The 23,241-nt window shown below is 46.6% G+C and overlaps 1 protein-coding gene across 1 annotated transcript in view; it reads left to right on the top strand.

The window, feature by feature from the left end:
* Window positions 1-22,848, top strand: part of LOC115470876 (cytosolic 5'-nucleotidase 3-like) — a 159,321-nt gene extending 136,473 nt beyond the window's left edge. The window contains 4 exon segments of the mRNA XM_030204480.1: window positions 4,708-4,870; window positions 7,580-7,661; window positions 7,664-7,779; window positions 22,262-22,848. Coding sequence (XP_030060340.1) covers window positions 4,708-4,870; window positions 7,580-7,661; window positions 7,664-7,779; window positions 22,262-22,363 — 463 coding nt within the window. The 3' untranslated portion in view covers window positions 22,364-22,848.
* The last annotated feature ends 393 nt before the right edge of the window (window positions 22,849-23,241 follow it).

The following is a 23,241-nucleotide window of genomic DNA, read 5'->3' as shown; positions in this document are numbered from 1 at the left end:
GTTCTTGTTTGGGTTGGAGCAATGTTGTCTAATGTGAATCTGCATCTGTCGTCCCATTCTAATAGGAATTGGCTTGTATCTGTTTTTAATGACCAATCATTGTGGTAGATCTGTTGCCAGAAAATTTCCGGATCTATTTTTCCTCTCGTGGTATAAGTTTTGCGTTCTTGTTTGTTCGGTAGTCCTTTTGTTCGCCATTGGAAGGAGATGTTTGCTTTATAATGATCTGACCATGGTGCGGGTGTCCATTTTGTGTCTGCTAGTATAAGGTTTGTGTTGAGATCAAAGTTGTGTGTGATGATGTCTAGAGTGTGTCCTTTTTCGTGGGTAGGTTGTGTGTGTGTCTTATGAAGAACCCATAATTGTAGGAACTCATTGCATTCTGGGGTACTGGTTGAATTGAGATCTTCGAGATGTAAATTGATATCTCCTATTATGATGATATTTGAGCTGGAGACACAGGTGTTGAAGTCCATGAGGTGTTTTTGGGATTCATGCGAGTTGCCTGGTGGTCTGTAGAGATCAGGTTGAATGGGAGATCTCGGCAGCGGCGTTTCTCTAGATTCAGCAGAAGTGGAGAACGCCGAACGTCGATCTCGTGGCAAAGCATCTGAATGCCAAAGTTCCCCGGTTCTTTAACAGACAACGGGAAGTCGGCTCCATAGGGTTGGTCGTTCTGCTGCAGCCCTGGCCGGAGTCAAGGCTTCTATACATTTTCCCACCTTGGCCCCTAATAAGGCGGGTCTTCCACAGGATCTAATGACACCAGAGAACAGTCATCCTAATAGCCCTGAATTTGCCACGATGTCCTTGGTATGTGAACTTCTGGTCGGTGCTCCCCTTCGACTTCCTTTCTCTCTCCTGACCTGGTGCATCAGGGGTCCAATGCTGATGGAGGATCCCTCCCGCTTTGTCTTATGGCCTGGCTCTTGAGGTTGAGGAAGAAGAGGTATTCTGAAGCGGTGATTGTTTCCTGGCATGAAGAAGAGAAGCGTTCTACTACTATGGCGTATGCAAGAGTGTGGCGCACCTTTGAGGAGTGAAGCGTGGAATGTGCCTGGTTCCCCTTGCGGGCAACGGTGCCCCAGATGTTGGCCTTCTTACAGGAGGGTTTGCAGAAGGGTTTGGTGTATAATTCTCTCCAGTTTCAGGTGGTGGCGCTTGCCTGCTTCTGAGCACACGTCAGCTTCATCTCTGGCAGCGCATTCTGATATGATATGATATGGTTCGTTTTTTTGCGGGGCGCTCGTCATTTGTGCCCTCTGATTTATCATCCATGTCTGACCTGGAATTTGAATTTGGTACTTAAGGCGTTACAGCGGGCTGTATTTGAACTGCTGTGCAAGATTTCCAACAAAGATCTTACTTTAAAGGCGGTATTTTGGTAGCCATGGCTTCAGCATTCCGGATCGCCGAGATTCTGGCATTGTCGTGTCGGGATGCTTTTCTCCAGTTTTTGGAATCGGGGTTACATTGCGTGCAGTTCCTTCTTTTCTACCAACGGTCCTTTCAGCATTTCATCTCAATCTGTTTCTTTTTCTTCCCTCCTTTTCTAGATAAGATTATCCAGAGAGTTTTTGAGGCTTCAGTTTTTGGATGTTCAGAGGGTGCTCCTGCATTATTTGCAGATGTCTAATGAATTCCAGTGTTCGGATCATCTCTTCATTCTCCTGTCGGGGCCTTGCTAGGGCTATGCTGTGTCAAAGGCGACTGTTGCGCATTGGATCAAAGAGGCAAAATCCTTGGCCTATATTTTGGAGGGTTGGGTTTCCCCTCCAGCGTTGCGGGTCCATTCTAAGCAACCTCTTGGGCAGAGACGGGTGTTTTTTCTTCCGAGTTGATTTGTTGGGCGGCTATTTGGGCTTCCTTGCATACATTTTCAAAACATTACAGATTGTATATGGCCATGTGGGCAGGTGTCAGCTTTGGTGCAACGGTACTGTTTCGGGGAGCAGCAACTTCCTACCCTCTTTAGGGAGTGCTTTTGTATATCCCACCAGTTTCTGGATTCATCTACTGCTGAGGCTAAGGAAGGAAAAATTATCTCTTGATCATTTTCTTTCCTTTAGTCGCAGCAGATGAATCCAGAATCCCACCTGTTCAGCTGCGTTGCTGTTCTGATTGTTGACGAGAGTCTCTTTTGTTTTTCTCAGGTTCGGTTAAAAATAAATAAAGAGAAAGGAACACATGAAAATGACAGGTTGGTCGTATACACCAGTGTACTGGAGTTTGACTCCGTACCAGTATGCTTTGTGTTTTTCACATTTTTGTGAGGAAGGCTTTCTAGTGTTTTTGCTTCTAGTTCTGCTTTGTGATGTGACATATACATACTATGGGGCTGGCCGTACAAGATCATTGTCTTCGGTACAGTTTTTTCTGTCTCCACCTGCTGGTGGATGGACACAACCCACCAGTTTCTGGATTCATCAGCTGCGACTAAAGGAAAGAAAATTACCTTTGGGGCAATTTGCCCTTTGTTTATTTTCAATATCTCCCATTTTATAAGTGTCACACAGAGCCAAAACCCTCTCTCTAATTAGGTTTTCAGCACTTTTTAAAGTTTTCTGCTGCTCACCAGGCCCCCTTAGGCCTAGAGCTTCCCAGTCTGGGTTTCTTCTTCAACATCAAGCTGTTTGATATTTTCCTCAGCTATCTTTCTGGGCATGTCCCTTAAAACTCCCAGTAGTTTAAAGAAGTCCACCAGACACAACAGGACCATATCCCTTACAGACATCCATAACGGGTGCCAGCAGTGCCTGGGGCCAGACCACAATCCCTCTTTTTGTAAACTATATTCACAAATGTCAAAAACAGGTATTAAAGGTTGTCAGAAGCGCAAATGACTTTTCTACGCTGATAAGTCCAGCCCATCGACTTTGGCATCGGTCTCAATGGCTCTGGGAACTGCATCGGACACTGGAGATGCATTGACACCAAGAAGGTCTCTGTCTGCCTGTATTGGTCATCCTCCGATTTCACTCTGAGGTCATGGATGGATTCATCTTTCTCCTGGTCAACGTCAAGAAAGCCCAATGCTGTGCATTAAGCGAAGGCCAAGAACCATCAGCCCTGATTTTCTGCACCCCCCCCCCCCCCCAAAACACAGCATTAAGACATCAATGTCTTTGATACCCTCAAAGCGCCGCTAATGTGAAAGAAACTCGCTGTGCTCATATTAGCACTCTCCTGAAATCACTTCATTGACTCCCTATCCATTTTCGCATACAGTTCAAAGTCCTCTTATCGACTTACATCGTGCTGCACCATATGCCTGGAGTAGACTTCCTGAGCTGGTATGTTAAGTTCCATCTCTGGCCATCTTCAAATCTAGGCTAAACCCCCACCTTTTTGATGTTGCTTTTAACTCCTAACCCTTACTCACTTCTTCAGTACCCATATTTTACCATTCCCACCTTAGTAATTCCCTTATTTGTCCGAATTAGATTGTAAGCTCTATCGGCAGGGATTGTCTCTTCATGTCTAGTGTACAGCGCTGTGTATGTCTAATAGAAATGATAATTAATAGTAGTGGTGTGGCTGCCTTCAAAGAGTGACTCCTGGCCATGATGCAGGAAGAGTTGGGGTGTTTCCTGGCCTAACATGACGCCATGGCATTGAGGATATCAACATTGGCTTCTTGGGAGCTCCAACCCATCCTCAAGGCCCATACCTTGCCAGTCACACATGCATCAACATTGGAGCCGATGCACACTGAGATCATGTGGATATCTTCCTTGGAACATTGGAGGTCACTAGTTCTTCAGCACTTTTGTCCAGGGCCTAACTAGAGTGTCAGTATTATTATTATTTATTGCATTTGTATCCCACATTTTCCCACCTATTTGCAGGCTCAATGTGGCTTACATAGTTTTATTAACATTGTCGTTCCAGGATATCAGGTACATTTAGTAATGTGCAGAGATTAAGTATAGGAAGAAAGAAGGGAGTAACTATGGTAGGTATAGAAGGTGGGCTTTCATAGCTGAGTGGGTTGGATGAGGTGGATTAGTGAGGTTGAAAGCAGAGCTGGAATGGGTAGGACTGAGGACTGCTCGTGCCCCAACTACACACCTAGATTACCAGGGATTGTAAGATAGGCCAAGGGGGGCCTACAGATAGGGAGAACCACTGGGGGGGGGGTCTGGGAGGAGGGGTAATTCCTGTTTTTGGAGGGGGGGACAAACAGGACAAAGCACACATTTTCAGCTTCCACTGAAAATATCTAGTTATTTTCAGCCAAAACCGGAAACATGGCCGATAATTAATATATCCTTTCAGACGAAACCAGGCAGAAGAAGGATTTGGGGTTGTTTGGCCTCTACTCTACAATCACAAACTTTGTTCTCCTTGCTTTTGTGTTTCCTATATAAAAGACGCACTATATGTAGCACCCTACCTTATACAATACATCCTTCTGTAAGATCTGTAACGAAAGAAGTTCAGATCATGAAAATATTTCTTCTTTAGGTTTGAATGTTGTCAGCTCACTGAAGTATTATTTTCAGTTTTACATGTTGTAAATCAGCCAGGTATTATCACCCAACAACCTACTAATCCTGCTGCACCCTTTTACGTAAGATACAGGGTAAGAATTACTGAATGTGGTAATCTTCATTCCAAGAAGAAGAAACTTTTTGAACATTTGCAGAAGCGTTGCATTTTAATAACTGATGACAAGAGAACCCTAAATGGAATGCTGTTTTTCAGGGAAGGATACGAGATTTTCTTTGATAAACTTAATGAGCACAGTATTCCTGTGTTTATATTTTCTGCTGGGATTGGAGACATACTGGAGGAAGTCATTCGCCAGAATGGTGTCTATCATTCTAACGTGAAAGTGGTCTCAAACTTCATGGAATTTGATGAGAATGTAAGTACAAAATGAAACTTCATGGAATGCACTAGTAAAATGTACTATAAAATGGAATGTTTCTGCCAGTTAATTAGCAGAAAGTTATAATGGGTTCTGTCCAGTGTCAGCATTCATTGTCTATGTATGGTCCCGGGTCCAGTTCACAGAGGCACTGGGTTCGTAGAGGCAGTCAGGTCCAGTTCACAGAGGCAGACATCCAGCAGCAAATACCTCTCCACTGACGCAGACTTCAAAGATTGAGAGAGGTCATATGCCAACAGTTAATGCGTGCAAATGCTGTTAACATGCATTATTTACCAGAAAGACTAATTGTATAAAATGGGCCTTGTGGTAAATAAGGTGCATGAATGGCATTAACATGCAATGTGAATAAATAAGCCCCTAATTGATAAGTTGTGTTTGACAGTAAGGTCTACAGTAGTTTACTGCCATGCATTCATCTTAGGTATGTATATTTTTATTTTTGTCCATGCACTGATACATCAGCCAAAAAACCCAGTGACTCAGGAATAGGAAAAGTGGAGAAAAAAGTACACAGTAGTGTTTTTGTCATACACACAAAAGAGGTAATTTTGTAAAACATTTTCTGTGTGTAAAACAAAATGTGCATGCATAGTTGTTTCTGGGAGCAATATTTGAGTGGAGCTGAGGCAGAGTTGAGAGGTACAGACATACTTTAGAAAATATACACAAACTCACATAAAGTACCTGCACACAGTTGCACCTGCTTCAGAGAATGTGTAACTTTGTATGCAAGCATTTGCTTGCTACTGTGGATTACTTCTGCAATTTTAATTCGGCAAAATGGCCATTTTTTTTTTACCAGTGGGCAAAGGGGACAACTGCCCCGGGCTCCTGCATATAGAGGGGATCCCACTGCATATTAGTCAAGTAAATTTATCTCTCTCCTCTGCACACACACCCCCACCCCCCGCACGACTCCTACATCACTCTCTGTCCCGTCCCTGTGCTCTTTCGTAATACTTCACCACAGCGGTGTCAGGGCCTCAGAGACGCATCCCACCTACTCTGATGCTACTTTTTGTTTTCCGTGTAGGCGGGACACATCTGAGAACAGGCCCTGGATCCAGCAGAAGGTTCATTGTCTTAATCATACGAGGACTGTGGGACGGGAGAGAGTGGGTGGAAGTAAGAGAGGCAGGACTCACGGGAGGTGGGGGTGTGGAGAAGGGGAGCAGGCCAGGAAGATATGTGGTCCGGGGGGGGGGGGCGGAGTGGGGAACATGGTAAGAGACAGGAGAAGCTGAACATAGGGACAAATAAGGACATAGAAATACTGGGCAGGCAGATACAGGGATGCAGAGGGCCAATGGTGGATAGGGCGAGAATAGGGACAAAGGAACACACAAGCAGTACTGGAAAAGGGAGAGATAGAGACACTACTGGATGGAGGGGGAGATGGGGATATAAGGAACAATGCCGGAAAGCTGGGGAGATGGTGAACAATAGATGAAATGCAGGAAAAGGGGGTAGATGGGGACACAGGGGTTATGCTAGACAAGGGAGAGATGAGGACGCTGGGAGGGCAGATGCCAGAAAAGGGGGAGATGGACCCAAATGGCAGATGCTGAACTTGAGGGTAGAATACGGACAGAGAGACATGCAGAGTCTGATCTGAGGTTCCAATTCAAGTTTTTTTGTCTTCATATCTCTAATACTGATGTGTGGTTCCTGTAATTTGTACTTGTGACCAAGGTGCAGTATCTAGCATGCAGTTCCTGTATAGAAATCTGTACCAGTCCTGTTCTTTTCTTTTTCAGTAGGTGGCCTATTGGAGTTCTAGGTCCTGGTGTAATATTTACAGTGCTGCTGTTACATGAATAAGTTTGTCCTTCTTTGAGTCCTGGTTATGGTATCTGAGTTTTGGAAAATTTTGTTTATAGTGTTTTCCAATGGAGTGATTGTGTGTTGGCCTTACTAAGATTACATCAAAACATTAATGTAATTTTTATTTGGTATAATATGAGACTGGGTTTTAGAACATATTGCAAGATCTGTTGTGTGCTGAGGTGGTTGTCTTTTATAGCAGACTTTTGTATATCAGGTTTAAATTATAAGACACTGCCTCTTGAGGGTTTTTTTAATACAGTTGAATTGTTTCCATAGATGTTAATGTAGTTTAATGTTCATAAGTATTTGAAATAGAGTTTTTAAAATATGTAACATGCCATGATAGTGAAATCCATTTTTAGATTCACATGAAGGTGGTATTTGTCAATAAAAGTAGCCAACAGCCCTTCCTTAGGCTTCAATCCCTTCATCACTTTGCCAAATCTATACCCCAATTGCACCAGGAGAAAAATCTCACTTATCTTTGGGATAGGCCAGCATTTTTCCTCCCCTCCGTTCTCCTACTCCAGCAGATTTCTGCCCACCCCCACCAGCCCTACTGTTTCCATAGAAATAAAAAAATTAAAAGGCAGTATTGGTGTGGAGCTGCTGTATAGGCTGTAAAGCTGATCGCTCTGCTGGTCCTACCTCTTCTGTCATGGATTTCCTGTTTTTAAGGTACAGAACCAGCAGAGTCATCATCACCGTGACCTAAACAGCAAGATAGTTCAGACAGTGAATAAAGCATGTGATTTGTAAATCAGGGTTCATGTTCACCTTTGCAATATTTCTAAGTAGTGAAAATTCAGTGTCTTGCTTATACAAAGTTAATTTGAACTTTTTTACATTTGACAGGGTATACTGAAAGGATTTAAGGGTGAATTAATCCATGTTTACAACAAACATGATGGTGCTTTGAAGAACACAGAATATTTCAGTCATTTAAGGACAACAGCAATATTATACTGCTTGGGGATTCCCTTGGAGATTTAACTATGGCTGATGGAGTCGCAAATGTTGAAAATATCCTTAAAATTGGATTCCTAAATGATAAAGTAAGCATATTATTGAAATTAATTTGTGGCATGATGTTTACTGAACATTTTAGCTTCATGTTTGGGGAAAGGAAGGCGATTTTTACTCTTTCTCTGATGACAAACAGGCCTATAATTCTAAGATGGGTAATGCGGGTCCACATTGCCAGTCCAGAGCTTGTAACAAGCTTAAACATAGGTCTTTGAGCACGAGATGCGCGAGTGCCTTCCTGTCTGCCATGAGATTGCAGGACCAGCAGTTCTCTTTTTCCGCTGTGAGGAGAGGACGCGTTTGTTATCCACTCCTCACAACTGGTTCGGATTTGGTTTATTTGTGCCTTATTTTATTCCTTCCCCATATTTTTAGATTATTTTTGCCTTTTTTTCTAAGTTTTTTTCTTTGTTTTACTGTGCTCACTGGGCCACGTTTAGGCCTGAACTCCGATTGGGTTTTTCCCTTTTTTTTGGCACCATTGAGTCGTTTTATTTGACCATGGCTGTTTTTCCTTTCATGTCATCGAAGGTTCCCAGTGGCTTCAAACGCTGCTTTCAGTGCAACAGGACCATCTCTGGCAAGGACACCCATTCTTGGTGTCTATTGTGTTTGGCGCCTGATCTTACCCCTGCAAACTATTCTCTGTCTTCATATGAAGAAGAGAACACAGTTGGCCAGAGATGCTCAGAGAGAAGGTTTTTGGAGCCAGGTCCAAAATGTTTCAGCATTGATGTCTTCGGTGTCTGCAGTGGGGTGTGTCTGGCCATATAGCTGTGAGACCCTTGCACACTGGGAGTGACCATGCATCGAATGGGTCTCCATCTGCCTTGTTGCTGGCTGCTATGCAGGCCCTCCGGGACCAATCGACATCGGACCCAACCCTGAGGCAACGAGAGGACTCGACATCGTCAGATGTCCTCTTTTGCACTGGGTAGCATCGATGCCAGGCTTCAGAAGAAGCATTGGCATCGAAAGGTAATTTTAGGGAATGGGGTTGGGAAGGAAAGGGCAGGGGCAATTCTGCCTCACAAGAGTGCCATCTGAGGCCCCCAGCTCAAGTAGCCTAATGATAGGGCTGCTACTGCCGGATCCGATACCTCAATGCCCCTCTCGAGGTCATAGTACCTCTACGTTGAGGCGGGCTCAGTCTTGGCCCTCCCACGAGGAGACCTTGGCTGACACTGATCAGGAGCACTCATGGGACTTAGAAGAGGATCCACGGTACTTCTCAGAAGAGGAGTCCTATGGCATCCCATCTGATCCCTCCTGTCCACCTGAGAGCCTTTCCTTCTCCTCCTTTGTAAAGGAGATGGTGACTGCCATCCCAATTGGAAATGAAGGATGAGCTCAAAGCTAAGATGTTCAAGGACCTGGACTATGACTGTCTTCCTAGAGAGCCTGGGATGGTCCTGCTCACGAGACCTTACGGGACATTCAGGTGAAGAACTGGGGAGTACCCGTCTGTCTCTCTCCTCCCCAAGAAGGTTGTCACCATGTTCCGGATTCAGTCTTCCCCTAGGTTTGATAAGCCCCAGTTGCCCTCATCTTTCCATAGTGGTAGAATCCGCGCTGAAAAGAGCCAGGAGATCTAAGGACTATGCTTGGTGGCCCCTGGCAGAGATAGAACCTTGGATTCTTTTGGGCAGAAGATGTATGCAAGCCTCCATGCTCATCTCCTGTATCCAGTTGTACCAGCTGTACACAAACCTGTATTTGCAGACCTTGGTGCGCTGTATCTCTCTGATTTAGCAGACTCTCTCCGGAGCAGGCTGAATCTGTTCACCAGCTGGTCAAGTAGCAGAAGGCATGTTGTAAATTCTTGGCCAGTGCGCCTACAACACTTTCTATGTGGCCTTATAGGATCTTTACCCAGAGTACAGTGAAGCACAGACCCTCATAGCTGCATGTCTCTGACTTGGACCCAGCGATACAACAGAGATTGGCGGATGCCACAGGCCAGGAGGATGCTCTTTTTGGAGAAGAAGGTAGAGGAGGTCGCTGACCTTATCAAGAAGAACACTGATACCATCAATTTTCTTGCCTCCTCCTCTAGGAGGATTTTTGGCAAGTCAAAGAGGAGTACTTATTACTCGCAGAGGCATAAGTTCTCGCCAGCCTCAGCAGGCGCAACCCCATCAAGCTCAGTCTCAGCATGCTCGTTCTCATCAACAGAGTGCACCTAAGGCCCAGACGGCTCTCCCCTGTCAAAGCAGGCAGTGAGCTTTTGACTAGCTCCAGCAAAGCATAGCTACTGTAAAAGTGACCATCCCAGATGGCTTGCGGATTGGGGAGGAGGCTGAAGTTTTACCAACAAGGTGGCCCCTTGTAGCCTCCAACCGGTGGGTTCTTCAGATAGTCTGTCTCAGTTACGCCCTTCATTGACTACAGAGACCACCAGATTGCACATCAAGAGCACATTACTTCAGCTCTCAGCACAAGCAGATACTTGCAGAGGAACTCTCCGCCCTTCTCAAGGCCCGTGCGTTCAAAACTTCCACCAGGCTAAGAAAGGAAGGGATTCTATTCCAGATACTTCCTTTTGCAAAAGAAAACAAGGGGCCTGAACAAATTCCTGGTCAAAGAAACATAGAAACATGACGGCAGATAAAGGCCATATGACCCATCCAGTCTGCCCATTCTCTGTAACCCCTAATTCTTCTTGTTCCTAAGCGATCCCACATGCTTATCCCATGCCTTTTTAAATTCTGGAACAGTCCTCGACTCCACCACCTCCACCGTGAGGCCATTCCACGCCTCCACCACCCTTTCTTTGGTTAACTCCTAAGCCTATTCCCTCTTATCTTTGTCATATGCCCCCTCATTCCAGAGCTCTCCATTTGAAAAAGGCTCTCTTCCTATACATAAATGCCCTTGAGATAAACGTCTCTATCATGTCTCCTCTCTCCCTCCTCTCTTCCAGCGTATACATATTGAGGTTCCTAAGCCTCTCCCTATAATTTTGGCATTCAAGACTGCTTACTAATTTCGTGGCTGCTCTCTGGACCGGACTCCATCCTGTTTATATCTTTCCGTAGGTGTGGTCTCCAGAACTGCACGCAGTACTCCAAATGAGACTTATACAACGGCACTATCACCTCCTTTTTCCTGCTGGTCATGCCTCTCTTTATGCACCCAAGCATCCTTCTGAAAAGTTCAGGATGGTTTCCCTGGGGCACCCTGCTTCCCCTTGCTTCAGGAAAACAATTGACTGTGCTCTCAAGGATGGATTATACTCATATCCTGATACTTCCAGCTCCATGGTGCGACCACACCTGGAATATTGTGTTCAGTTTCTGGTCACCGCATCTCAAAAAGATATAGTGGAATTAGAAAGGTGGAGAGAAGGGCGCTGAAAATGATAAAGGGGATGGGACGACTTCCCTATGAGGAAAGGCTAAAGCGGCTAGGGCTCTTCAGCTTTGAGAAAAAGGCAACTGAGGGGAGATATGCTAGAGGTCTATAAAATAATGAGTGAGTTGAACGGTAGATGTGAAGCGTCTGTTTACGCTTTCCAAAAATACTTGGACTAGGGGGCATGCGATGAAGCTACAATGTAGTAAATTTAAAACAAATCGGAGAAAATGTTTCTTCACTCAACATGTAATTAAACTCTGGAATTCGTTGCCAGAGAATGTGGTAAAGACGATTAGCTTAGCGGAGTTTTAAAAAGGTTTGGACGGCTTCCTAAAGGAAAAGTCCATAGACCATTATTAAATGGAATTGGAGAAAATCCACTATTTCTGGGATAAGCACTATAAAATGTTTTGTACTTTTTGGGATCTTGCCAGGTATTTGTGACCTGGATTGGCCAATGTTGGAAACAGGATGCTGGGCTTGATGGACCTTTGGTCTTTCCCAGTATGGCAATACTTATGTACAGGAAGTATCATTGGTTTCGGCTGGGGACATGTCACTTCCAGTATCCAAGTGTCTTGCAGTAGTCGCAGCATTGCTACGCAGACTGGAAGTCCATGAGGGGCATAATCGAACGCGAACGCCTATCTCCATGGGCGTCTATGTCCGAAAACGGGTACGTGAAGAGGCGGGACAGACCGTCTTTTCAAAAAAATGGACGTTTTTCAGCTGGGTGTTTGTTTGGTTTTTTTTAGCGATAATGGAAACTTAAAACACCCAGCTCAAAAACGTCCTAATCTGAGCCATTTGGTCATGGGAGGGGCCACGATTCGTAGTACACTCGCCCCCCTAACATGCCAGGACACCAACTGGGCACCCTAGAGGTCAGTGCGGTGGACTTCAGACAACGCTCCCACATGCATAGCTGCCTTACCACGGGTGCTGAGCACCCAACCCTCCTCCCCCAAAACCCACTACCCACAAATGTACAACACTACCATAGGTCTTAGGGGTGAAGGGGGCACCTACATGTGGGTACAGTGGGTTTTGGAGGCCTCCCATTTACCAGCACAAGTGTTACAGGTAGGGGGGGATGGGCCTGGGTCCACCTGGCTGAAGTGCACTGCAGTACCCACTAAAAGTGCTCCAGGGACCTGCATACACGCAGGCCTCTAGGACTTGTTGCTGCTATATAACATTGGCACACCAGTTGACACCTGAAGACTAATCTCTCCGAAAACGTCCTTTATTGGAATAAGCACGCTTACTCACAGTTAACTGCAGATCAGAGGTTGTGCCCCACTGGCAACGAGTCTCCCTGGTACTGAGATTAGCAGTAGGTCCGAGCTGGCAGAATGGTGTACAGTGCCCTCTTTCAGCCACATTCAAGATAAGAACTAAGTTCTGTAACGTGGCTAACACGTGAAAGAAAGGGATCTAAAACTGGCTTACAAAACTGGCCACTACCTCATGGACTACCGGAAACAAAACAGGGCACACTCTGACCCAGTAAGCAGGGGGAAAAGCACCATGGGAGTAGAGCCTACCAACTACCAACATCGTGAGCATTTGCAACAAGCTAGTGGAATCACGGAGCCCAATATCCTACACCCACCACAATGCATTGCTGATGTGACTCTGCAGTGCCCTTAACAGAAAAGGTGTCACACTCACCCGAGACCCACATCAGAACCAGGGAAAGGCTGTCACAGGATAGAACACATTCTGCTGTCATGGAGGTGGGTACGGCATTTGAGGCTGGCATAGAGGCTGGAAAAAAAGTTGGTAAAGTGGGGTTTTTTTGGTGGGAGGGGGTTAGTGACCACTGGGGGAGTCCCGGGAGGTCATCCCCGATTCCCTCCAGTGGTCGTCTGGTCAGTTGGGGCACTTTTTTGGGACTTGTTCGTGGAAAAAAAAGGGGTCCACAAAAAGTGACCCAAAATCGCGGTAAAAATGCCTTTTTTTTTTTTTTTTCCGATTATCAGCTAAAGACGCCCATCTCTCCTCGGCCGATAACCACACCCCAGTTCCGCCTTCACCACGCCTCCAACACGCCCCCATTAACTTTACCCGTTTCCGCGATGGATTGCAGTTGGAAACGCCCAAAATCGGCTTTCGATTATACCGATTTGGGCGCCCACTGGAGAAAGATGCCCTTTTCCCGATTTGGGTCGCAATATAGGCGTTTTTCTCTTTCGATTATAAGCAGGCATGTGTACCCCTATCTTGATGACTGGCTGGTGAAGAGGATGTTGTGAGACGGTACTCAGTAGTCCATGCAGAGGACTATTCGGGTGTTAGAATTACTAGGGTTTGTTTTAAACTACCCCAAGTCCCATTTGCTCACTGTCCAGCGATTGGGGTTCATTGGAGCCCTGTTAGACACTCAGCTGGCTCGGGGTTTTCTCCCTATGGCGCTGGAAGACACTGTTCTCCGAGGACAAGCAGGCTGCTTGTTCTCACAAGTGGGTCAATGTGTGCGTCGGCCCAGGAAGCGGCAAAATTTTTCCAGCAAAAATATAAAACTTTGCCAGAGTCTTATGGCGCACAAGCAGCATGCACCGTGCATGTGCGGACTTCCCGCCTGTCACAAGCGACCCTACTCTGTTCTTTTTTTTGTCCGGACGAGGTGACAGCGTTTTTTCCGGCTCTCCTCATTTTTTGGACCAGGAACAAGAGTCTGACGACTTTCTTCTTTACTTTTTCTATTTCTTTGAAATTTTTTTTATTCCTGTAGTTTCCTTTAGTGTTTTTTGGCCTATTATTAAGTTTACTTTCTTTTCAACGTGGCCGGGTTTTCCCCTTTTTGTGTCCTTCAGTTTTTTGGCACAGTTGCGTCGTTTGATTTCACCAAAGCCGTTTTTCCTTCCATGTCATCGAGGACACCCAGCGGCTACAAACGGACTCGGTACAACCGGACCATCTCAGGTACTGATACCCATGCTTGGTGTATCCAGTGCCTTGGGCCCGACCATACCCCTGCCGCTTGTAGTCTGTGTCTTCGTATGAAGAAATGGACTCAAGCATCTCGAGAAGCCCAGCGAGAAAAGCTTTTTGGGGTTCGGTCCGGTTCCTCGACAACGGCATCGGTACCGAGGTCGGTGGCGTCTGAGTCAACATCGAGAGGAGCATCGACGTCGGAAGGAGAGGTAATGGCTGCCCCGAGACCACCACATGCTGGGATCAGCGAGGCGTCGAGTGGGTCTCCACCTGCCTCGAAGCCTCTTGTTATGCAGGACCCCCGGGATCGACCTTCGTCAGACCCGACCCCCGAGGAGACGTGAGGATTCCACATCCTCATCGGTACCGAGGAGTCTCGATGACGGGCATCGAGAGAAGGCTAAGAAGCACCGTCATCGTTCTCCTTTGACACACGGTACCGGGAGCTCCAGCGTGTCAAGGGAATCGACACCCGAGAAGCATCGGCGCCGAGAGGATCGCTCCCCCTCTATTCAGGTAGGGTCTTCTGGCAGCTCGGTACCTGCTCCCGAGCCTCGACAAATTCTGCCACCAGCTGTTTCACCTAACCCGCAGCCTTTTCCGATGGCAGCTCTCGACGAACGCATCCACGCCCTGCTTCCAGAGCTTCTGGAAGGATTGTTGCGCCAGTTCTTCAGTGTCGCCGGATGCAGTGGCGTCTGGCCCTTCTGCGGAGAGGTCCCCGACCTCGGTGCCGCCTGCGGCATCAACGTCGGCTGCCATCCGGGTTGACTCCCGACATTGGTGGAGGAAGCTTCACCAGTCTAGGCGGGCAACGACTTCTCGACATCACCATCGAGGACATCGTTCCTCTGCGTCAAGGCAGGCTCAGTTTCGGAGTGCCCTGAGGGGGAGGTCTTATTCAATACTGAAGAGGAGCGTTCGTGGTAGTCAGAGGAAGAGCCTAGGTACGTTTCTTCTGACGAGTCCTTTGGGATTTCCTCTGAACCTTCCCCTCCACCAGAAAAGAGACTATCTCCACCGGAGAGTCTGTCCTTTGCATCTTTTGTCCGGGAAATGGCTATGGCTATTCCTTTCCCTATGGAGGTTGAGGATGAGCCCAGGGCTGAGATGCTCGATGTCCTGGATTATTCTTCTCCACCTAAAGAGGCTGTGATGGCTCCTCTACATAAGGTACTGAAGGAAGTCCTTATGCGGAGCTGGTCGTTCCCTCTGTCTGGCCCCGTGATCCCGAAGAAAACTGAATCCCAGTATTGGATCCACGGTGAACCTGGATTGATGAGGTCTCAGTTACCCCTCAATTCCATGGTGGTGGACTCTGCCCTCAAGAGAGCCAAGAGTATTAGGGACTATGCCTCGGCACCCCCAGGCAGAGAAACTAGAACTCTTGATTCTTTTGGGAGGAAAACGTATTAGGCCGCTAAGCTCACCGCCAAAATTCAACCTTACCAGCGCTTCACAAGCAGCCACTTGCAGAACTCGGTGAAGCAACTGTCCAGCTTGGTTGATGCACTCCCTCCGGAGCAGGCTGAGCCTTTTTGCCAGGTGGTCAGGGAGCAGAAAGCGTGTCGAAAATTCCTGGCCAGGGGTACGCTCGACACTTCTGATGTAGCATCCAGGATCACTGCCCAAGGTATAGTGGTGTGCAGACTCTCATGGCTGCTTGTCTCTGACCTGGATCATTCGGTCCAGCAGCAGATGGCGGATGTTCCTTGCCGGAGGGATAACCTTTTTGGTGAGAAAGTAGAGGATCTAGTTGACCAGATCAAGAAGCACAATGATGTTATGGCTTCTCTTTCCCGCCGGGCGTCTTCTGCTACTTCCTCCTCATCTAGGAGGTTTTTTTGAGTTAAGAGGAGTGCTCCCTATTCCTATGCTAGGCATAGGTACACTCCTGCTTCTCAGCAGCCTGCCCAGGCTCAGTCCCAGCGCGCTTGTTCTCATCAACAGCATGCACCTAAGGCCACTGCGGGTCTCCAGCAAAAGCAAGGGACAGGCTTTTGACTGGCTTCAGTTCAGCATAGCCTCAGTAAACGTGTCCATATCGGACGACTTGCCGGTTGGGGGGAGGTTAATGTTTTTTCACCAAAGGTGGCCTCTCATAACCTCCGACCGGTGGGTTCTTCAAATTGTCCGGTTAGGATATACCCTCAATCTGGAATTCAAGCCTCAGGAGCTCAGTCCCACAGCTCCCAGCACAAGCAGGTACTTGCAGAGGAACTCTCCACCCTTCTACAGGCCCAAGCTGTCAAACCCGTTCCACCTGGGGAAGAAGGGCTGGGATTCTATTCCAGGTACTTCCTTGTGCAAAAGAAAACAGGGGAGATGCGTCCCATCCTAGACCTAAGGGCCCTGAACAAATTTCTTATCCGAGAAAAGTTCAGGATGGTTCCCCTAGGCACCCTTCTTCCCATGATTCAGGAAAACGATTGGCTATGCTCTCTGGAATTAAAGGATGCTTACACACACATCTCAATACTTCCAGCTCACAGGAAGTATCTTTGATTTCGGCTGGGAACACAGCGCTTTCCGTACCGTGTACTGCCTTTTGGACTGGCGTCTGGGCCCAGAATGTTACAAAATGCCTAGCTGTGGTCGCAGCATTGCTACGCAGACTAGGAGTGCATATGTTTCCTTATCTCGACGATTGGCTGATGAAGAGCACCTCGAAGGAAGGTGCTCTGGAGTCCATGCGAATGACTATTCAGGTGCTGGAGCTACTGGGGTTTGTCAGTCCAAAAATTGGAATTAATTGGAGCTCTGTTGAACACATAGGTCAAACTTATCTCCCCGAGGCAAGGGCAGACAACCTTCTGTCCATGGTTGTCCATGGTTCGAGTGTCCCAGCAGGTTACGGCTTGGCAGATGTTGAGACTTCTGGGGCACATGGCCTCCACAGTTCATGTAACGCCCATGGCACGTCTACCTATGAGATCAGCTCAATGGACCCTAGCTTCCCAGTGGTTTTGAGCTGCAGGGGATCTAGAGGATGTAATCCAACTGTCCACCGACTTTCGGAATTCTCTTCAGTGGTGGATGATTTGATCCATTTTGACCATGGGGCGACCATTCCAAGTTCCTCAGCCACGAAAAGTGCTGACGATGGATGCATCTCTCCTGGGGTGGGGAGCTCATGTAGATGGGATCCACACTCAGGGAGCCTGGTCTTTTCAGGAAAAAGGTCTGCAGATCAACCTCCTGGAATTAAGAGCGATCTGGAAACTCAAGAAGGACTGTGGAACCATGATCCTGATTTCACCCTTCTGGCCACGTCAGATTTGGTTCCCTCTTCTTCTGGAGTTGACCTCCGAAGAACCATGGAGATTGGAGTGCTTTCCAACACTCAGAACAAGGGGTTACATCCCAACCTCCAGTCTCTGGCTCTCACGGCCTGCATGTTGAGAGCTTAGAATTCGCCTCCTTGGGTCTTTCAGAGGGTATCTCCCGAGTCTTGCTTGCTTCCAGGAAAGATTCCAAAGAGGTGTTGCTCTTTCAAATAGAGGAGGTTTGCCATCTGGTGTGACAACAAAGCCCTAGATCCTCTTTCTTGTCCTACACAGACCCTGCTTGAGTACCTTCTACACTTGTCATAGTCTGGTCTCAAGACCAACTCCGTAAGAGTTCACCTTAGTGCAATTAGTGCTTATCATCACCGTGTAGAGGGTAAGCCTATCTCTGGACAGCCTTTAGTTGTTCGCTTCATGAGAGGTTTGCTTTTGTCAAACCTCCACCAGTGTCACGGGATCTCAACGTCGTTCTAACCCAGCTGATGAAAGTTCCTTTTGAGCCACTGAATTCCTGCCATCTGAAGTACTTGACCTGGAAGCTCGTTTTCTTGGTGGCTGTTACTTCAGCTCGTAGGGTCAGTGAGCTGCAGGCCTTGGTAGTGCATGCACCTTATATCAAGGTTCATCACAACAGAGTAGTCCTCCGCACGCACCCTAAGTTCCTGCCAAAGGTGGTGTCGGAGTTCCATCTGAACCAGTCAATTGTCTTGCCAACATTTTTTTCCTGTCCTCATACCCGTGCTGGCAAAAGCAGTTTGCATACCTTGAACTGCAAGAGAGCATTGGCCTTTTATGTGGAGTGGACAAAGCCCTTCAGAAGAGTCCACCCAGTTGTTTGTTTCTTTCGACCCCAACAGTAGGGGAGTTGCCATCGTAAAACGCACAATCTCTAATTGGCTAGCAGATTGCATTTCCATCACTTACACCCAAGCTGGGCTAACTCTAGAGGGCCATGTCACGGCTCACAATGTTAGAACCATGGCTGTGTCAGTGGCTTACTTAAAGTCAGCCTCCATTGAGGATATTTGCAAGGCAGCAACGTGGTCATCAGTCCACACATTCACATCTCACCACTGCCTTCAGCAGGATACCCGACGCGACAGTCAGTTTGGGCAGTCAGTGCTGCAGAATCTGTTCGGGGTTTAGAATCCAACTCCACCCCCCCTAGGCCCATTTTTGTTCTGTTCCAGGCTGCACTCAGTTAGTTCTTTATGTTTTCAGGTCAATATATGTTATGTCCTCGCCGTTGCGAGGCCCAATTGACCAATGTTCATTGTTCTGAGTGTGCCTGGATGCTAGGGATACCCCACTTGTGAGAACAAGCAGCCTGCTTGTCCTCTGAGAAATCGAAGATAACCTTTAGCTGGTATTCTCCGAGGACAGCAGGCTGATTGTTCTCACAATCCACCCCCCCCCCCCCCACCTCCCCTTTGGAGTTGTTTTGTTATTTATATGCTTTTTGATTTAACTGAGGAGGCATGCTCGCCATGGGCGGGAAGTCGTCCGCACATTTGCGGTGCGCACTGCTCGAGCGCTAGAAGACTGGCAAAGTTTTTTATATTTTTGCTGGAAAATTTTGCTGCTTCCTGGGCCGACGCGGACGTCGACCCACTTGTGAGAACAATCAGCCTGCTGTCCTCGGAGAATACCAGCTACAGGTTAGTTAATCTTCGCTTTATCACCCTTGCCACTCAAGTACAAGCAGGTCAGGTCAAAGCCCGCCAGATAAGAAAGGTTGTCGGGCCAAATGGCCTCTGTTCATGTGACACCCATGGCACATCCTTCACTGCCCAGTGGACCCTAGCTTCCCAGTGGTGTCAGGCCTCTGCATACCTAGAAGATGTCATCTGAGTTCCGCCAGAGCTGGCTCAGTCCCTACTCTGATGGACAATTTAATCCAATTTGACTCTGGGACTACCATTCCAAATTCCACAGCCAACAGAAGTGCTGATGGACAGATGCATCCCGCCTAAGGTGAGGAGCTCATTTAGACAGGCTTCACACTGAAGGTGCTTGGTCAGCCCAGGAAACAGATCTCCAACCTTCTGGAGCTCCGGGTGATCTGGAACTCTCTAAAGGCTTTCAAGGATTGACTGAACAACCAAACTGTTCTCATTCAAACAGACAATCAGGTTGCCTTGTGCTACACAAACAAGCAGGGTGGGGCACCAGATCAGGCCCTTTGTTTCAGGAGGCCATCCAGATGTGGCATTGGACGCACCAGCACGGGGTGCTTCTCAAGGCCACTTATCTGACGGGAAAATTCAACAGTCTGGCCGACAGACTGGGCAGGGTCATGCAACCACACGAGTGGTCCCTCAGCATGGGTGTTGTCCGTGAGGTCTTCCAAGTATGAGGCACCCTCTCAGTGGATCTCTTTGCCACTCAGTCCAGTCACAAAGTCCTGCAGTTCTGCTCCAGGCCCACAACAGACTAGTGTCTGATGCCTTCCTCCTTCATTGGGAGACAGGATTTCTGTATTCATATCCTCCCATTCCTCTTGTGGGGAAGACTTTGCTGAAACTCATGCAAGACCACTAGACCACGATCTTGATCGCTCGGTACTGATCCCTGCAGATCTGGTTCCCTCTTCTTCTAGAGTTATCCTCCAAAGAATCGTGGCGATGAGTGTTTTACGATCCTCTTCTGCATTCCAACCTCTGATCTCTAGCCCTCATCCTGGATGTTGAGAGCTTAGAATTTGCTTCCTTGCATCTTCCTCAGGATGTCTCCAGGGTCTTGCTGGCTTCCAGAAAAGATTCCACTAAAAGTGTTGCTGTTTCAAATGTAGGTTTGCTATCTGGTGTGAGGGCAAGGCCCTAAATCCTATTTCCAGTCCTACACAGACCCTGCTTGAATATTTTCTGCACCTCTCTGAGTCTGGTCTCCAGACCAACTTTGCAAGGGTTCACCTCAGTGCAATTAGTGCTTATCATCAACATGTAAAGGGTAAGCCCATCTCTGGACAGTCTCTAGTTCGCTGCATGAGAGGTTTGCTGTTGACAAACTCCCCTGTCAAACTTCCACCTGTGTCACGGAGCCTCAACGTCATTCTTACCCAGCCGATGAAATCTCCTTTTCAGCCACTTGATTCCTTAACTTGGAAGGTCATGTTTTTGGTGGCTATTACTTCAGCTCATAGGGGACAGTGAGCTTCAGGCCTTATTGGTGGATGCATCTTATACAAAGTTTCATTATAAGAGTAGTCCTCTGGCCATACCCTAAGTTCTTACGTAAGATTGTGTCAGGGTTCCATTTGAACCAGTCGATTGTCTTGCCAACATTCTTCCCCCAACCTCATGCCCATCCTGGCGATGTGCACTGCACAACTGGGACTGCAAGTGAGCATTGGCCTTTTACTTGGAATGGACTAGGTCCTCGGGACAGTACACTCAAATGTTTGTTTCTTTTGATCCCAACAGGATGGAAGTCACCATCGGGAAATAGACCATTTCCAGTTGGCTGGCAAATTGCATTTCTTTCACATGCCCAGGCTGGGCTGAACCTTGAAGATCATATCAGGGCTCACAGTGTCAGAGCCATGGCTGTGTTGGTAGCCCATCTGAAGTCAGCCTCTATTGAAGAAATTTGCAAGGCTGCGACATGGTCTTTGGTCCACACATTCACATCTCATCATGATACCCGATGCGACAGTTGGTTTGGACAGACAGTTCTGCAGAATTTGTGTGGGGTCTAGAGTCCAATTCCACTCTCCTAGGCCCATTTTGTTCTGTTCAAGGCTGCACTCTCACTCAGATTGTATATAATTTCAGGTTAATTATTTTTTTGCCCTTGCTATTGCGAGGTCCAATTGACCACCGGTGGTGGTTTTTGCTGAGCCTGTAGCTAAGGCGGGAAGGCACTGGCACATGCATGCTGGCGTGCATCTCGCGCTCAAAGACCTATTTGTAAGCTTGTTACAAGCTCCGCACCGGCAACACGGACCCACGTTACCCATCTGTGAGAATATAAAACCTGCTGTCTTTGAAGAATACCTGCTACAGATAAGTATCTTCGCTTTATAAGTAAGCTGGCAGTCCCGGTCATGTTCCTGGTAGTATGAGAGACTGTTAAAGACTTCCCTTCCAAACCTCTGTCTCATGTATCTGAACTGTTTACTGTGAAAAGTTTGTAATGCTTTTTGCAAAATCATTACTGTGTGTAGTTTTGTTTTTTTTTAATATATGCTAAATATTTAGCAGATTTATAGTCCAACAAAGAAGTTTAAAAGGAGCAAAAGAAATGTGTTGTGATTATTTTGTGTGGGGGGGGGGGGGGGTTGGTTGTTTGTTTTTTACTTTGTAAAGAGTTTTAGGAGTGGAGAGATGATTGTGCTCATTTTTATTTTATTTTTTTTTCCCCTTTGTTCATCTTTGTTTTGTTTTTATTGCTTATTTTGTTTTTTTTAATTACTTCTGACTCCTTACTTGCCTCTGAGATTACCAACTGGATTCAGGTTTTCAGGACAGGCTGATGCAATCCGGGTTTTTACCCTTCAGCCTGCGTAGACTTATAACCTTGTTTTTCAAAAGAAAATCAATAGAAGTGTGAGAACTACAAGTTCATGCAGGCTGTGTCAAGATGAACATGTCCTGATAATCTACAGCCTTACTCAGTTCTTTCCCCCAGCTCCCTTTTCCCAGTCGCTTTATCTCTTCCCTTTCCCCTTCCCCAGCTTCTTTCATCCCCTTAGCTACTCTGTTCTTCTCCCCACCTGCAACTATTACAGTCTGTTTCAATGTGTCTGTCTGTCTTCCTTTCTCCCAGGGGCAACAGCAGTTGTCCTGGGCCTAGCCCAGCCATAGCAGCTCACCTGGGACTGAAGTCTCTGCAGTCCAAGCACAGCTGAATTGGCTATTCTAAACAAACAGAAGAACTTAGAAGAAAGTAATTGATTTTATATTTCTGCCTTCTTTCTTTTATATAGGTGGATGAACTTTTGGAAAAATATATGGACAGCTATGATATTGTTTTGGTGAAAGATGAAACCTTGGATGTAGCCAATTCAATCCTACAGAAGATTCTGTAAATCAAATCCTAATAAATCTTCATATTTCCTTATCAGAGAGAACACAAAGGCAGCTCTTTTGTGACTTTTGACATAGAAGATTTTCAGCCATCTTGTTTTTGCATGGACCTGCTTTTTTTTAAATTTCACTAACTTTAAAATATTTAACAGTAATCATTTGGAAATTACCCAACATCAGCTACAGGCTACTTTCCTTATAAATCTTGCTGCTTTTCACACTCTTCCTCTCATTGTAGTCAGAAGAGATTAGATTTGAATTATAATTATGGACAGAATTCACTATACCACTTAAACTCGTGGTCTTCAAATGGATCTATTTCTTTATTTCCATTTTTGCATTTTAAAAGAAATCAAGGCGTAAAGTTTTTTTTTTAAGTGGCCAAATATATGTTTGAACTGTCTGTTTTTTTGTAGAGGTCAGAATTGCCTTTACAACAGTTGAAAATAAAAGATGCTATCCTGATTGGTATTGCACATTAAAAAAACATGGTATTTGTGTGCCTGTTATATCCTTCTAGACTTCTTTAGTTTTGGGGGTTGGGGGTGTTTGGGGGTTTGTAGGTTTTGGTTTGGGGGGGAGGGGGTTTTATTTGTTTTTTTTTTTGGGGGGGGGGGCGGTTGTGATGGCGAGATTCATTGCCTGGAACCAGTAGCAAGCAGCAGGTTCATGAAACGTAATTTAGCCAGAGAGCCTTTGCCAGCAATATCGAATGGGTTTTCCTGTTTAAGATTTGATAGGTGATCCAGGAGATCCAAACTGGTCACTGTTGCGGATAGGATGGGATGCTGGGCTTAATGGATTATTGCATTATTTTGATATCGCCATACATGGTACAAATTTTCTGTGCTTTTCTAGAAAGGACTAGAATTTATTTTCT

The sequence above is a fragment of the Microcaecilia unicolor genome, chromosome 1, assembly GCF_901765095.1.
Source record: "Microcaecilia unicolor chromosome 1, aMicUni1.1, whole genome shotgun sequence".
Lineage (NCBI taxonomy): Eukaryota > Metazoa > Chordata > Amphibia > Gymnophiona > Siphonopidae > Microcaecilia > Microcaecilia unicolor.
The sequence above is the reverse complement of the archived record's forward strand: the minus strand, read 5'-3'. Positions and strand labels throughout refer to the sequence as shown.